This window comes from Idiotropiscis lumnitzeri, chromosome 4 (assembly GCF_059441095.1).
Source record: "Idiotropiscis lumnitzeri isolate Australia: NSW breed Sydney's pygmy pipehorse chromosome 4, RoL_Ilum_1.0, whole genome shotgun sequence".
NCBI classification, from domain to species: domain Eukaryota; kingdom Metazoa; phylum Chordata; class Actinopteri; order Syngnathiformes; family Syngnathidae; genus Idiotropiscis; species Idiotropiscis lumnitzeri.
Genome location: NC_142394.1, coordinates 24,562,097 through 24,578,997, shown reverse-complemented (window position 1 = coordinate 24,578,997; position 16,901 = coordinate 24,562,097). Strand labels below are relative to the sequence as shown.

The 16,901-nt window shown below is 50.6% G+C and overlaps 1 protein-coding gene across 2 annotated transcripts; it reads left to right on the top strand.

The window, feature by feature from the left end:
• Nucleotides 1-592: 592 nt before the first annotated feature.
• arhgef40 (Rho guanine nucleotide exchange factor 40) lies at nucleotides 593-15,078 on the top strand. Of its 2 annotated transcripts, none has more exons than XM_088293809.1 (26): nucleotides 593-764; nucleotides 2,494-2,583; nucleotides 2,665-2,772; nucleotides 3,474-3,759; nucleotides 3,833-4,895; nucleotides 5,056-5,267; nucleotides 5,338-5,487; nucleotides 5,559-5,664; nucleotides 5,743-5,836; nucleotides 5,895-5,975; nucleotides 6,233-6,349; nucleotides 7,275-7,373; nucleotides 7,430-7,581; nucleotides 8,063-8,201; nucleotides 8,278-8,397; nucleotides 8,570-8,761; nucleotides 8,831-9,280; nucleotides 9,357-9,694; nucleotides 9,764-10,013; nucleotides 10,078-10,167; nucleotides 10,366-10,578; nucleotides 10,858-11,058; nucleotides 12,386-12,566; nucleotides 12,824-12,913; nucleotides 12,985-13,091; nucleotides 14,473-15,078. In XM_088293809.1, the coding sequence occupies exons 1-26, from the start codon at nucleotides 762-764 to the stop codon at nucleotides 14,497-14,499; spliced, it is 4,959 nt and encodes a 1,652-aa protein (XP_088149935.1). In that variant the 5' UTR covers nucleotides 593-761; the 3' UTR covers nucleotides 14,500-15,078. The 2 variants fall into 2 exon arrangements, with proteins under 2 accessions (XP_088149935.1, XP_088149934.1); XM_088293808.1 differs by having other exon boundaries at nucleotides 3,830-4,895.
• Nucleotides 15,079-16,901: the final 1,823 nt, after the last annotated feature.

Here is a 16,901-nt window from a genome sequence, read left to right as displayed (position 1 = left end):
GCACAGTGACGAACTAACTACTGAGCTAAATAATCACATTTTTTTTTTTTTTTTTTTAACATTTGTATTCATTTTTTTTCTTTATACTGTACACGTATATAATAATATTGCCTTTATTAGTCCCACAATGGGGAAATTCGAGATTCGAACCCAGGCCTCCTGGGGAGACTGGGTCCGGAACGCGGCGCCTTAGACCACTCGGCCATCCTATAGACAGCTCAGGAGCGAAACCAAAATGTCCACCAAAAAAAGCTGTGTGATTTTTTTTTTTTTCCAATCTTTAACCCTTTTAACATTTAGCTTGCCAAGAGTGTTCATTGTTTGCTTTCTGCTGCAAATCGCAAGGACTCCAAAGATGCTGTCAATACCCATCTGAGTCATCCACCAGGCAACCGCCCCCCCCTCCTGTCAATGCTAATATAAGTAAAAGTGCCTGAACATCTTGCTCTGGTTTAGCTCCCTCTAGGGCTAAGAATGGAAAGTTTGAGTGTACAGCGAGACTGTGGCGCTCTTGTTGGCTTAGTGGGTGAAGGGGAGGAGATGGAGGAGTGGTGGTGGGACGTTTGTGGGAGTGCAGACTATGCAGCTCGTACATTTCCAGACTGGGAAATCCATTGGTGAGTGCGCAGGACGAGGCGCTCCCTCCCGGGAAGGTGATGAGAAAACGGCCCGTCAAGAGTTGAAGGGCGCTGCGCGGGGATGCCGAGAGGAAGCCAGTCCAGGAAAGGAGCCCTGGACTGACTTTGATTGCGCTCTCCGCCATGGTAAGTCTAAATATTCAATGAAAGTGTTTTGAGCAGCCCAAATGAACTTTTAAGAGGTCCTCTCGCCAGAAGTGACTTTTCTGTCTGCATGTTGCCCGACCACCTCTGAGTGGGAGGAGACTCGGGCAGAAACAAGAAGAAGTGTGTTTGCAGGGTGGAGCAGTGTGGCCCGAGCCAGGAAGGCGATGCCGCATTTTCCACATTGGACCTGAGAAACAAAGTGAGAGAGAGAGAGAGAGAGGGAACGGGAAAAAGCAAAAGCCAGGCTTTTGGTATTCAACTTCATACCAACGTGGATCGGCACAAGCAGCTTCACGGAAAACACACACGCTCTCTTCTTCTGCGTCTGTCCTGTGAGGCGCAAATGGAAGCAGAGAAATCCCTCGCGCACGCCACTTCCTGCCTTTGTTGACCGACTGTGCGAGTCCCAAATGATCAACAAATGCATGCGCGCCACTTCAACTCGAGTCCATTCCACAAGTCTGACGTGAGCCCGTTGCAGACAATCGAGTCGCTTGTCCTCGGCGGACATGAGACGGGCACCTCATTTCCCATGATGCACTTGGGCACCGGGCAGCGGAGAGTTGTCCACATTCGCAAGCAGGCGCGAATTAGTTTGCGTTTTCCGTTTGCATTCTGTATACTTTGGCTTTTCTCAGGACAAAAACCTCAAGTCTGTGGACCGTCCTCACATCTGCTTCCCATCATGGACGCTTGGCTTTCCCACCGTTCACACACTTTTTCCTCCTCCTCCTCCTCCTCTTTTTCTTGCACAAGACATTCTGTCTGGAGTTGGCTATCTTTTCCTCGATTTTGGTCTGACTTGGACAGTTTCTTTGCAGAGATGAGAATGGAACCCGAATATCAAGCTGATACTCTTCAGCTTGAGAGGAACAACACACAAAAATATCCCTGTTTTTTCTTCAGAATTTGGAAACCCAAATCCTTCGCTACTACAGCAACCTCGGGACCCTTCACACCCACTCAATACTTTTCCACTTGGAGCAGACCCCACCTCAGTGGAATTTGATACTGAACATGTTGAAATGCACACAAAGGAACATTGCGAAGTATCAACGTATGCTCCTCCAAAATAGCGATTGAGTGCAATGCCGTTCCCAGCGAGTGGTCCTTCCGTGCACGAGAAGACCTGCCGCAACACTCGTGCGTTTTCCCTCCTGCCTTACTTTCTCGTGTTTTAAAATGAGGTTACGATCTTCAAAATGGTCACGTGTGTACCTAAAGTGGATTAGTGGCTGAAAAGTTGCAGCTTGTACATCAGAAGTCACTTCAATCCGAATCTCTTTTTCTGCCCTCCAGCTTGCTGTTCTTCATATTTTTCAATTCATGAGAGTGACCAGAGGATGAAATCCATGTAATTATTGTTGGATGACACGCATGCTCGGGTGGAGGTAAGATGAGGAAATTTGAGGGCATGAAAACACAATTATGGCTTTAATATATGAGTGTGGAGTCATACAAACAAAGTTGAGAAAAGGGAGAGCAAAAGTTGCATGTTGCCATGTCAACCGACCACGTCGGATAATAAACACCCCTTGTGTGTGAAAGGGAGAGTGAGGGTTCCACATTGACTGCCAGCCCTCGCGAGGAAATGTTTGACACTCCCCAGAATGTTCAACAGGAAGTCGAGAGGAGTGAACGTGCCGCAATGAGTGTGTGTGTGTCTGCTGAACACCAAAGTTGTTACCGGCGCTTTTCTCCCAATCAGGCTTCAGAGGCCATGGAGGACTGTGTGCAGGGGGCGCTCTCGTCCCTCTACCCGCCTTTCGAAAGCACTGCACCGCCTCTCCTCTCGCAGGTATGCATGTCTCTCTCCCACACACACACAAAATGGCTCGTGACAACCAACAAACTGAGTGGTCGGCTATCCTCCACGCAGGTTTTCACCGTGCTGGAGTCCACCTACCAGCAGGACAGCCTTCGCTACCTCCTGGACTACTTCGTCCCTGCCAAGCATCTCCTTCACAAGCTCCAGCAGCACGCCTGTGTGAGTTTGTGTTAAATTAAATAATTTAAGAAGACCCGATTGGCCGTTGTGTTTGCAAGTGCACGTGTTTGCACCGCAGACACGTGCATTCAAGAGGCTGTTTTTTCCTTGTCGCTGAGCAGCGCTGAGATGGTGAGTCATGACAATAATCCCTTCCAGATGTGAGAGGATCACAACGAGGAGCAGAGAGACCTCGACCTTTCCACTGGAGAGCGAAGGAGATATTAGCGTTGGCTTCATTCACATGCATAAAAAAAAAAAAAAAATGGAAGCTGCTCAAAGTTGCAGACTATAGCGGGGTCGGGAGGGGTTGCAAACTGGAGAAGCTGTGGGAGCAGGGAAAAAGCCCGAGGAGGACACAGTGGAGCAGCAGAACCGCAACAGACTTTCGGAGTGCCAAAGTCATGACGGGCCAGAGTCCAGACCGGGGCCGCTAAAGGGAGTCGTCGTGGAAGAGAAGGCATTTAGGGAGTGAAAATAAACACATGCGGAATGTGGAAGTGAATAGAATGAGGGCCTGGTGGGGGTTTGAGAGAAGTAGCACAAGTTCCAGAGAGCCGATCTGACATCTGATTGATTCAAGGTTCCTCCTCTGTTATCCAAACACGATTGCCAGTCATTATTTTGAAGTCAAGCCTTGTTGTGAGAACTTGAAGCCCAACAGACGCATGACTTTTGAGACTTTCCATCCTTCTTCCTAGTCTCAGTACCTGGGCTGCCTCTTCCTGCATTCCGGCTGGCCGTTGTGTCTCGGCAGCAAAGTGGTGGTCCAACTCTCCACCCTGGACTGGAGGCTCCTGCGCAGCAATGATTTCTACCTGCAGGTGGTACCCTTCTCCACTCGCTGTCCCCGGTTGGCCCTCAAGTGTCTGGCCCCCGGGGGGCGCACTGTTCAGGAAATCCTAGTGCCCGAGTCCCAGCATCCCCTCGTGTTCACCAGCGAGTGGCTGCACAGCATCAACAAAGAACGGGGCCACAGGAGGGAAGGTAACGCTTCCATTCAGATCTTGAATTCATCCAGCAGTCAGTAGTAACTTGTGTTCTCTTGTCACCGTAGCAGGTGGAGGTCTCGACACCTGCTTGGTCAGCACCTGTGACGGCGTGCTGCGCCTTCCGTGGAAGGAGGTGGTCTACCCGGAATTCATTCATGACCCGTCTGAAGAAGCCGGCCCGCCTTCCAACCCCGAGGACTACAAGTCCAAGGGTCTGTCCGAGGACTGGTGCAGGGACTCATGGGGTTGGGCTGACGAAGAGGAGGAGGAAGACAATGCCGTGCTGCCGGACGGCTCGGCCTCGGAGCCTGCACTTCCCCGGCGGAGGCGCAGTGAGGATGGGCTCGGGCGGACTGTGAGACATCCTGAGCTGGATGGCGACTACGTGGAGCTATTGGAGCCAAGAGGGGGCCCGGATGGAGGTGTTGACCCGAGGCACAGGTACTTGGAGATGCACGGGATATGCAAAACCAAGACTCTGCCACTTTGCAAGCGGGGTAATGCCATCAAACTGCGGAGGGGAAAGCTACTGGGATGTGGCAAAATGGACAACTTTGGTAGCGTTGGAGGGATCTGTGGAACAAACTCTAATTTGACTGCCCCGAGGGAACCTGCGCTAGTGCCGGGGCTTCCTTCAAGAGTCACACAAACCAGTGCAGGAAGACAATCTTTCCCTCATCCTGCCCTGGACAGTAACGACGACATTAACGGCGACGATCTAACCAAAAGAGACGCTGAAGGCCGAGGAAGCCACCCATTTAAAGAGAGGCGGCCTGGCGTTGGGGGTGAAGGTGAGATGAACAAGGTGACTCAGCCAAGGAAAGAAGACTCTGAGAGCACTCGCCTCCCCAGAGAGTTCTCCGAAACAGTCGGACATGTCATAGAGGGCTGCTCCGACCAGGGGTCCCATTCAGATTCAGTCTTCGAGGACACGGACAAACCACAGAGTGGTGACAGAGATGCTGCAACACCAACATTTCCCGCCGTGGCTAGCAATAGCATGACGGATAGCAATAGCGCTGCGGCTAGCAATAATGTGACAGCCAACCGATTGCGAGATGATGGGAAAAAGAAGACTCCAGAGTGCACGAGAGGAAAGGAAGTCAAAGCTTCTGGCTTCAGAGCTCCAAGGTAGCCCCCGACTAAAACCGTCAACTAAAAATGTTCATTTTTGATTGATTGTTTCTCAGCTACTGCTTCTTACATCTTCATAAAAAGCGCTGCTTCTCACTCATTTGAATTTTGCACAAGTAGGCATCATGGTGGGTGAAAACTTGTCCTTTACTTCAAGGAGGAAGAGAAGGGGAAGGGTTGCAAAAGGGAGGGCTCGATCCGGCGCTCGCGCTATCCGCGGGGGCGGCAAACCGCAGGGCAAAGCAGCTTCCCATCTGAGCTCCACTTCCTGCTCGGGCTCAACGCAACGAGCAATCGCAGAGGAGCGCTGTTCGGAACCGTCGTCCGATGCCGAGTGCCTGTCGGAGAACGACACAATCAGCGGCGCAGGTGGGATGAACCCGGATTCCAGTCCTCCACAAAACATGTGCCAATGAGTTTTTTTGGTGTGTGTGGACAGAGGCGGACTCGTTGCCCATCTGCAACGGCCAATCTGCTCCCTTTAGCGCCACTGATGATGAGGCAGAGTCAGGCGACTTGTGTAAAGAGACTCCTTTGCTCCGGGAATTAGACACGGAGCTCCTCCGGTCTGGACAGCTCCGGATGACGGGTATTTTCCAAGGCAGAAAAAAAAACTTGATTGGTTGTTTGATTGGTTGGTTGAGAGATGAATGACCACAGGTACGGTGGACAGATTAGGACGTGCCCTGGTCCTGGCAGAGATGGGAGATTCCGGCAGCAGCGAGGACATGGCGCGCATCCTGGCCTGCTACCACAAGATCACGCGGTAAGTAGAGTGACGCCATTTGAGTGACGATCACTGCGGCGCTTGACAGCTCGTTCCCCCGCCGTCTGCCATGTTCAGGTGTGCAGCCAAAGAAAAAGGTCTGACGGTGTTGATTGACAGCAGATGCTCGCCGCCCACCTCGCTCTGCCTCTCCACACTCAGGTTATTCCAGGTGAGACATGCCAACGCGCTTTTTGGACCCAAACCGAACTTGACATGGTGCGTTCCAGCGGCTGGTTCCTGGTGGTCTCGGAGCGGTGCTTTTCTTGGTGGAGGAGCAGCAGACTTCTTTTGACCTCGAGGGAACTGAGGTGAGTAGTGCATGATTGATGTAATTGTGCAATGCAAAAGGCGATTTGCAGAATTGGGATCTTTCAGGAATGTGGGAAATATTTCGTAGAATGAGCTGAAAATATTGATGTTTGAATCGGTTGAGAGCGCGTTTGTAGAGTAAGTCTGCTTTAAGCAAGTCTTGCTTTGGACGCGCTGCATTCGACTCATGAGGACTTGCAGCCTCTTACTTGTGCATTCCTCCCCTCCTCCTCCGTTTCCGTCCGTCCAATCCCAGGTCCACGTGGTGCGAGGAACAGCGGTCCTTGAGCAGTTCGTAGACAGGCAACAGCTGCCCACCGAAATGGGGGGCGACTTCAGCCACTGCCACTCAGACTGGCTTTCCTTCAGACTGGTAAGAGAAATACTCTCTGCTTCTGTTTCACACAATGATTCATATCCACAAGTCTTCACTTAGAAATGTCCTTTGATGACCGCACATCTGAATTTTGTTTGTAAGCCAAAGTTTGGCTTACAAACAAAATTCAGATGTGGTGCTGCTGGCGTGAAATAAAAAAAAAAAAAAAAAAAGAAGTTGGAACAATTCGAGTGTTGAAACTCTCTCGCATTTGGGCGAGGAGCGCCACAGCAGGCGGTGCACTTTGATGCATTTATTGAATAGGACAGCCAAAACGCACAATTACAAAATGACAACACGCAAGGAGTGGCTCAGACTCAAGTTCTTGATGTCACACCCCGAATAGACACAAAGTTCTAAAATTTGACAGAGGGGCCGGACCGGGAGCAGATGGATGGAGTGTTTTGGTCACCTCACCTCATCAGAAAAAAAAATTTAATATTAAATGAAAGTGAACAAAATCATTACAACAACATAAATGTCTTTGAAAAACCACAGTATTTAGAAAATTAAACATTAAAAAGGTTTATTCATAAAAAATGTTCTAGTTTGGCGGGCCGGATTAAAACGTTTAACGGGCCGCATGTGGCCCCCGGGCCGTAGTTTGCCCACACCTGCTCTAAAGTGTCTCTTGGTGTGATTGACAGCGCGGATGGTTGTTGTTTTTTTTGTGCCCTGCGATTGGCTGACAACCAATTCAGGGTGTACTCAGCTGGGATAGGTTCCGGCATGCCCCCGACCTTCGTGAGGCAAAGCGGTTCAAATAATGGGTGGACTGATGAAAGGGAGAGTTGATTTCATACTAGTTAAATCATGAAATTTGGATTCCAAGCTGCCAATTTACGTAGGAGATCGTTTAAGTGATGATCGTGGTTAAAGAAATCACGACACATCCTAAACCATGGGATCATTCCTTCTTTAGAGTTTAGAAAGCCTGACTGAGCGCTGCGAGAGCGCCCTCCTCCTGCTGGGAGAAGCGCTGCAGTCGATGGATGCCGAGCCGACGGTTGACAACATCAAGGTGAGTGCGAGAGCGTCCCGGCAAGTGACCAGCGAACCTGACTGTGGCTTCCTCAGGAGGTTCCGGCAAGCACGGACAAGCACCGGCGCCTAATGGCCAGCGTCCTCGCCGATAAGCGCTTGACTGAGCTCCAGCAAGGGGGCGGGGCCTGGCTGGCGGGATTGAGCAACAGCACGTGCGGGTTGGCGCGGACGTCGTCGGATTGCAGGTAATCTGTGTTGTTTTTCAGGAACAGCAATTTTTGAGCGGTTCCGGTTTTAAGACTCAAATTGCTACACTTTAACAGAATAAATACAGAGATCTTATAAATACGGAGATTTACATACTTCCTATAAATTATAACCTCCCATTTTGTTCATTAGCACAATCATAATTTTAATGTCTCCACAAGGGGGTGCTATTTCTCCATGACTCAAATGTCATGATGGTGATAGAAACATTATACGTTGCATTTATTTTATTTTTTCCGCGTGGGGGTTCGGGGGCGTGGATGTCACCCTGTGTGCCCTTACATGTTGCACATACCAGAAACCGCCACTGTTTGCAGGCTGGGAACAGTGTTGTTTGTTTTTATCCCAAATAATGAAAAACAGCTGGAGCAGCCCAGTTCCCCTCGAACCCCCCGACCACCCCCCCCCCTCCCTTCGACGACTCAAGCCGATATAAACGTGACGGCTGTTCTCCTGCAGGGCCGCGCTTGCCACCACCTCCAAACTGTATGACAGCGTGGATGACACCCTCCATCGGCTGGTGCGCGTGTCCAACCGGAGGGCTCGCGACTTGGACGCGCTGGGCCGACTGGCTGGCCTGGTGGACCAGCTGGAGAAGGTAACCTGGCAAATGGAAAGCATAACGGAGATTTGTTTGCTGCAACAAGAACAATAGAACAGTTTGGACTTTGCAGTGTGACGAGGAGATTGAGCGAGTGCAGTCGCAGGTGGACGCATACAAAGACCCGCCTCTGTCGCTGAGCAGACTGTCGCTGCAGCAGCAGAAGTTCAAAAAGTTGCGAGAAACGGCAAATGTGAGAAATTTGTAGTCATTGTATCTCTTTTATTGGTTAGGCTTTTCTTACGGATGAATGATTTGCTTTTTCACCCCCAAGTACCTTTAGACAAGTTCAAAACTGCTATCTTCTGAACTCTGGCTTCACCGAGTGGTAGTGTGAAGAAATGAATGATGATGTTTCTTTTCAGGAGTTGCACAGCCGGACTCTGTCAGTGCTCACCGACCTGGAGACTTGGAGCGAGTTGGACTGGTCGGGCCTCAGTGACCTCCAGGTCCGACTCCCGCCACTCAGGGAGCGTCTACGGGACATGTCCCACTGTCTTACTGACCGCTGGACTGTCTTGGACAACACGCAACGGCTGCTGTCCACTCTAACCGAGGTGAGCGCGCCGGAGTCAAGCCTTCCCCGCCTCCACCTGCAGAACTCAACGTTTCCTCTCTCCTTCCAGGCTTCCCAGTGGTGCGACGAAGTGTCCTCCGCCTCCCCCGTCTGCCCTCTCGCCTCCCTCCCCCCCATTCCGCCGTCCCGCTTCCAGGATGCCCGCTCGTTGGCCGTGGATTTGGGCGGCGGAGCGCTGCTGGATCTCTGGAGCCGCACGGTGGAGCGCTACCAACAGACCGTAGCGCAGGTCAAGCCGCGCTTCCTCCAGTCAGAGCGAGCCCAAAACCAGGGCCAGGGGAAGGCCAAGACGCCCGTCGCCGGCAACCTGTGGGACGCGGAGGGAGAGGGCGACTGGGAGCCAAGAGGAGGCGAGGTTGGGCTGCAGTCGTGGGGCTCGCTGGCCTCGCTGTTCAGACCGCAGACCTGCTCCACGCTGAAGATAGGAGATGACAAGGGTGGCAAAAAAGAGTCCGCAGGGGGTGGTGGGAAGTTTCTGCAGAACCTTTTGAAGAAGAGCGTGAGCATGGTCCATTCTCCTTTTCTGCATTTCTCTTGCTGCCTTGGCCATCTTAATGATGTCTGTCTCCTCTCAGCCCACAGAGGCGCCCATCCCTCCCAAGCCCGTCAGGAAGAGACACCCCAGCTTCGACCTGCAGGCCCTCCTGGCCCCCCGCAGAGGAGCCGGCAATCCCAAAACCGCAGAGTGCCGTACCTCCCCCAAGTCCTGGCTGGGCCGCCGAGCCCTAGTGGACCCCGTAGTCACCACTGGTGTGGCCGCTGCCATCCAAGGAGGAGGAGGGGTGTTAATCAGGGGGGTGGAGGTCAGCAGCAAGGAGGTGGTGGACCACACGGGCTCCCCGCGGCAACACGTGCTGCTGGGCAGGACCGAGAGGGAGATGGGGACGGAACGAGCCGGATCCACGGCGCAGAGGTAGCTGCCCGGTTGCCCCCCTTCTTACCTTTTCGTCTGCTGGTCATTTCCTCTGCTGTTTTCCCACAGCAAACTCTACCTGCTCTGGTGCAGGATGCTGAGCAGCGAGCGACAGTATGTGGCCGTTCTTAAGGGGGTGCAGGAGACCTACCTTTCCCTGCTGGAGCTCTCAGATGCTCCGGAATCCATCCGGGGAAAGGCGGACACCCTCTTCCCCTGCTGGGCCGACCTGAGCGCCTTCCACTCACAGGAACTTCTTCCCGCCATGGAGGACGCTCTGGTCCAAAGTTTGCTGCAGCAGGACTGCTTCAGTAAATTTGTGAGTGAAAAGACCTCAATGGCCGCTTTTCTTCTCACTCAACGTTTGTATTTTCTTGTCACAGCGGGACCACTTCCTGAATTATTCCCACTACATCCGGACCAAACCGGAACTGGATTCTCCGCTGGTCACGCAAGCTGCAGACTTCTTTAAAGTGAGTCGCGGTTAATCAGTGTTGGGATGGGAAAGAAAATTCCCAATGTGAACAAGTTCAAATTTTAGAATGAATCAATTCTGTTGGTTGGCCTGGTTGAGCCGAGCATCCTTTGCTCATGTGTTCGATCCATCAAAAAAAATGCTCACCTTGACCTTCCCTTCTCCCCGTCCCCCCATTCCACTCCCCCCTGGTCAGTCCAAACTCGCCGCCACCGCCGCCTCCCCCTTGTCGCCTCTGTGCTTCCCTCAGTGCCTGCAGGCGCCTCCTCAGAGGCTGCAGCAGTACTGCGAGGCCCTGGAGGAGCTGGGTGGTATCAACCCGACCTCTGACTCCACACTCTCCGTCCTGAGACACATCCAGCAGCACGGCGAGGACCTCAGGGCCAGCGAGCTCATCGTTGGGTGTACGGTGAGAGCAACTATCCCACTTTCTCCACTTCCACTTTGGGGATAAAAGACTTCATTTGCTGTCAATCAGCCTTGAATTTATTTTTTATTTTTAGCATTTGTCCTTTTTGGGCTTGCCATCTGGGCTGAGTTAGGCCAAGCGGCGGGATACAGTTGAAAAGCTACAGCGAATTAAACGTATTAAACTTAAAAACGCCTGAGCGATGGTGTTGTAGGAATTTTACAGTAGCTAAAAACAGAGCACAAATTTTCCGTCCTGAAATGTTGTCATGTGCGTCAGATTCCCGTGGCAGAGCGCGGCGAGCTGGTGCGTCAGGGCGAGCTGACGGTGTGCGGCGGCACGCGACGGAAGCGCGTGGGCGTCAGGAGGGTCTTCCTCTACCAACACGCCATCATCTTCACCAAACAGAAGAGCGGAGTAGGGGGAGGAGGCGGCACTGGACCGGGACGCGTGGCCTACAGCTACAAACACAGCATGAAGGTGCAAAATCACTCACGTACGAGTTTACAAATACAAGTGCAGATAAAGTACTGGTAAAAAATAGAAGTGCTACTGTGTCCTCCATTTACGTCAAGATATGATCTACAATTCCGAGACATTGACTTCCAGGCCTTTACTGCAGCTTCTATTAGTTCTTTTTTGTTTTTGGGGGTTTCTCCGCTAAATCTGCTCTTCAGGAGGTCAAATGCATGCTCTATTGAGGTTTTCTGTAAATTCCCAGACAAAATAGATTTGGAGACTTCAGAATTAATTCCGCATGTTTTGAAATCAAACCCAAATGTCTTCAGTATATAACAGGGGGTGTCCAAACTTCGATTTAATGATGGGAGAATGTGCAGGGGCGGACCATTCAGATTCCAGTTAACTCCAATTTTTCACGGAGTTCAACTTTTCTTAGCGACAATCTCCAGTTTAGAATGGACTGGAAAGGTCAAACAAGGGTCATGCATTGAGGGATACGTCCCTAAATTCACTCTGACGTCCAACACGACTGAGAGTGATGACCTCAGCGAGGCAGGGAGTCGTTCCAAACGCACGAAACGCACGTGAGTGCACAATCACGGGTTTGCTGTCATCTTCTGGTGAAATATAAAGCAGCCTTTTTTTTTGTATGTGTGTTTTCTGATGTTGTCAACACTGCTGGCCACACGTTATAAACTTTATGCTAGAGACTGCGAGCCGGTTGAATTTTGAACACGGGCCACAATTGGCCCCCGGGCTGGATGTTGGACACGCCTGGTATGCCACAAAAAACAAAAGATTTGACATTGCCATTCCAATACTTTTGGACGTACAATAACCGTTTTGACAAATTGGCACAAAGGAAAAAAAATGTACATAGTACCAGTAAAAGTAAAAGAAGTAAAAACAATGTTGTAGTGTGACATGATGTCATTCAAAAAGCTAACCGCTAAAAATATTTTTTTATGATGGTCAGAATCTGACTGTTACAGTCAAATCTGCAGTTTCATCGTCATTCCATTCCTCCACATTTTTGCGGTTATTTCTTCCCCCCCCCACCTCATAAGACCGAAGGTCTACGTCATTCAGTATCTCAAAGATGGTTGACGTTCCCTCTCTTTATTTACGTCATCTTTTACATCATCCGCGGACCTTGAATTAAGGAGTAGAAAGAACACGTATGTTTTCAAATGTTGGGAGGAAAAGTAAAATGTTCAGAAAAATAGATACTGAAGTACAGGAGCCTGAGAATTCAAATTTCGTAAAGTAAGAAAGTTTATGTACTTCCCACCGCTGCCTGCCACAAACGTTTGTGTCGTCACGGCCGGCGCCGCTCTCCACGCAGACGGCCGACATGGGCCTGACGCAGAGCGTGGGCGAGGACGGCGTCAAGTTCGAAGTTTGGATTCGACAAGCTCCTCGTCTCAGGGACTGCGTCACGCTGCAGGCTCGGGATGGAGAGGAACGCAAGGCTTGGACTCGGGACGTGGCTCGCCTGCTGTGGTCGCACGCCATCAACAGCACAGGTGAGACGGATGGCGGAGAACGAGTCACGAGGAAGTCTCCAGTCTTAACAGGAAGCTTACAAACGAGTCCCGTCTTAGTCAACGCTTGTCAGATCACGCCGTTCAAGTCCAAGTTGAGTCCATTCTTGTCGAGTCTTTCCGAAGTTTTAGCCAAGCAAGTCCCAAGTGGTAAAACTTGCAACTCAAGTCTTGTGAGTGGCGAGCGCTTCCCGCTTCTACAGTCTGCTAAAAAAAAAAGTGAACATTTCCACTTGCAGAGTTGTGTCTGAAGGAGTCGTTGTGCGTGGGCGTGTCCAGCAAGCTGCTGCTGGACGCCAGCGGAAGTCAAACGACGGATTTGGAAAGAGGTGAGGGTCCTGCGGCGCTTTTGGCAGCTATTACGCTCCGTTCAATCTGACAAAACTCTCGCGTCCCTCAGTGCACAGCAGCTGCTCTGACTCGTCGTCCGTCGGCAGTCACAAAGAGGGGGGAGGCTCCCCGGCGTCAGGGAGGGGCACCCGGAGGAGCTCCGCCAGCTGCTCTCAGGTGCGCAACGCACACTGACAAACGTACACATGGCTCAGCGTTGGAAGGAATACGTTACAAGTCATTTAGTTGTAATCTATTACATGAATAAATTACATTTAAGGGGGGGGGGGGGTTCCGTGATTTAGAATGGCATTAACAACTGTTTCTGAATCTGCAAAGTTGTTTTAAGTAACACTATTGACATTATATTTACTCCCGCTTCAAACATGAAGCATAAAATGTACATTTCACGTAAATGCACTCCAAGATTTTTACAATAAACTCACCGAGAACTTATTGAAACTACCAATGTCATTGACTGCCTCTTGGGAGCAGCAGTGAGCCACTTTTGACAACAGTTGAATAGGAATGACATATTCTGATTCGCCTATTGATGATAACCACTATTTCTCGATGCAATATAGACCCCATTTAGACTTGAATTATGTGCCCCCCCCCCTCAAATATGAGGAATTACAATTAACTGAGAACTAAACAATAACTTTTAAGTAATAAGTAACTTAATTTTTCCTCTACTCCAGGTGTGGGCAAACTACGGCCCGGGGGCCACAAACGGTCCGTTGAAAGTTTTAATCCGGCCCGCCGAACTTGAAAAAAATGAAAAACTTGTTTATGTTTTATTTTCTAAATACTGTGGTTTTTCAAAGACATATATATTGTTGTAATGCTTTTGTTCACTTTCATTGAAAATTAAATGCAATTTTTTTTCTCCGATGAGGTGAGGTTACCTGCTCCTGGTCCGGCTCCTCTGTCAAATTTCAGAACCCATTGTGTCCCGCCAATCAAAACGTTTGCCCATCCCTGCTCTACACAGACAGTAATATTGTAAAGAAATGAATTACTATCAAATGCAAGTAACTAGGAATATGTAATTTATACATTTTGGGAGTAACTTGCCCAACACTGGTGCCAACCCTCATTGAGCCAAAGCACATAATGGAAAGATCTCACCACGAACCAATAAATAAAAATGACACGAGTATCTACAGTTAACCCTCCACATTTGTTGCGGATCAGGACAGATTGCCACGAAGACTAGCAAAATGGTATTGGGCACGCGTTGACCGTCGCGTCTCAGTTTACTCCAAGATGGACTTCCTCACTGTTTTGCTGTTATTCTCGCGCACGGGTGGATACGCAGGTTGATTGCACCTTCTGCCATCCAGAGGAAGGGCTTTGACTTGCTTTGAATTTTGCAGGTCGCTGTATTGTATGTTGCTGGCATAGATAGTCGATAAAGAAAGATACATTACTTGCTGTAAATAATTGATCATTTTCAAGGAAAATGCAGTGAAATTGGATCCTTGCCGCCGCCGTTGGGAATCGTTGTCACTCTGTGCATTCAGACTGTGCATGTGTGTGGGCATCTCCTCCCCAGGGTCAGTCACCCTCCACTGCCGTGTAGCTGTCACGGCACCCCAAGTGAGTGAGGCTTCATGGTCCACGTTCCTCCAGCTGGATCGCCAATGGTGACTGAGCGCTTTCGTTTCCTGCAAAAACGGACAGCGACATCTCCACGTGGAGGAGCTAAACGGCCAATCACATCTGCAACAGTCAGACAGCACTATAAGCAAGACCTGAACCCCGTCTTGGATGCGCCCGTTTCGGCAGCTGGCAGCGTCGCGGATGCTTCCGGAGTGGGTGGCGCCGACAAAGCGGCCATTGTGCGCCAACAAAGCCACCGCTCGGCCCGAACGGCAGCCTGCGTCACATGACTTGGCCTTCGGTTGGTAAACAGGAAGTGGCACGTAGCCTAGGGTGGCGCGCGAGACTTTGCAGGTGTCGTGGCTTTGTTTTTTAATATCACGCTCTGGTGCTTTGCCCACTTGAGGCATCATCATCATCATCGTCAGCTTACAAAAGCGTCTGAAGATCATTTGCGTGTCGCTGCGTGGATCGTCTTCCTCCTTTGGGTTGGGGTGCCTCACTCTTGTACTACATTCCTTGACACTTTTCTTGGACATTAAAACTGGATGGAAGTTAACGTGTGTGTGTGTGTGTGTGCGCGCGCGTGCGTGTCGAGTAAGCAAGCTCACATGATCATTTGAAAGGAAATTGTGACACTTTGTTTTTTTTAAAGGTTGACCAATGGATTAACTGCTGCATCTTTGAGGATTTGGGATGGGGAGTGGGGCGGTGGTCTCGTCACGGAACAGCCAGTTGTTCCATGCAGAACCCACCCCGCCCCTCGCTGCCGTTTAATAGACGCAGTACAATATCAAATAGTTACAGGGATCAAATTCTTTGAAAGACTGCTCCGCTTGTGTGTGCGCGTGCGTGTGTGGTGTGCGCGCGCGCGTGTGTGTGTGCGTGAGGTATGAGAGATAAAGGCCCTTCTTGGGGGGGGACAACAGGAAGGGGCAGCACCAGGGTAGGGGGGTGGTAGTTGTATGGGGGGCACACGAGGTGGGAATGATGGGAAATGAGCGGCAGACGGGTCAGCTCAGTGGAAGACTCACAAGAAGAAAGACGGCGACACAAAAAGTGGAATTGGAACTTTTTTTTTTCTGTCTCTGGAATGGCGAAGGCCGAGAGTGAGAGAGAGAGGGAGAGAGGGGCGGCAGGAGGGAGGGAGGGGGGCAAAGGGGGAGTACGGGGGGATGTTGATGGTGGCAAACAAAGAGAACGTGAAGAGAATGAGTCGGGGGGAGACATCAAAGGGATTTTTCAGGCCTGGTTACCGGGACAACAGACATTTGCATGCCATTAGCTTTTTACATCATATTAGCAACACGCAAGGGTGGGGGAGGGCCCGGATACACTACACTACACATCACGCGTGCACGCGCGCACCCACGCGCACGCACACAAATGACTCTCGGGCAACAGACAAGCACTGACACCTTTTGATCGAAATCATTTGACTAAAAAAAACAACAAAAAAAAAACATTACGCCTAACAAAGGGCAGTAATCCCGATAAGAATGATAATAATGAGCATATTAATGATAATCATGCGCAAGAGGGCTAGTTGTGACGAATTCCAACAAGTTGCCCACCCAAGTAACACAATAAGAAGAATAAAATGCCTTTTTTCCAAGGAGTCATGGTTGGTCAAAGCATCGTGTGCGCGTGTTTGCCCGCATGTAATCTTATCTCTCCATCATGCTCACACTCCCGCTTCTGTCTTTCCATCCATCCATCCGGCCGTCCGTCCGTCCTCCCTTTCATCCCCGCTCCCTCTTTCCCTGAGTGCCGCTTCAGTGCCCTCGCTATTGTGGCAGCATTGTGCCAGTAGGCGTCGCCGTGACAGCCGTTGTCACGGTAGCATTGTTAGGGGGGGCTGATGGAGTGTGTGTGCGCGTGTGTGTGGTTGGAGTGTATTACAGTATCAATACACTGACACTGCGACAAAAAGGACAGCCGCCTAAGCCACATATCACTCCTCCTCCTCTTCCTCCTCACCCCTAAATCAATCTCTCTCCCCTTCCATTGATTTGACACACACACACACACACACACACACACCCTTCCTCAGACCACCTCCTCCCCACTCAAACATGTACTGCAACCTCACCCGTCTCCCCCATCTTTCATTTTATCCCCCCTCCTTCCTGTCTGCCATCTTGCCTGCCCCTCTCTCTCTCTCTCTCTCTCTCTCTTTCTTTCTCTCTCTCCCTCCCTCCATCACAAACCCCCTCACCCCCATCGCTCTCCCTCATGGCTGTTTTTCTTGTTTTTGTGTGTGTGTGTGTGTGTGTGTGTGTCTCACGCTCTCTCTGCATATTAATTGGTGCATTTCTGCTGCGGCGGAGCAAACAATCAAAGCATCACAGGCGGCGGCGGCTCATGCCATTATTGTACACA

What these genes read in the sequence shown, in the direction of transcription:
- arhgef40 (XM_088293808.1), top strand. An exon ending in CACCGCCTCTCCTCTCGCAG is followed by an intron (nt 2,584 to 2,664) that starts GTATGCATGTCT and finishes TCCTCCACGCAG; the next exon opens with GTTTTCACCGTGCTGGAGTC. An exon ending in GCCGGATCCACGGCGCAGAG is followed by an intron (nt 9,695 to 9,763) that starts GTAGCTGCCCGG and finishes GTTTTCCCACAG; the next exon opens with CAAACTCTACCTGCTCTGGT.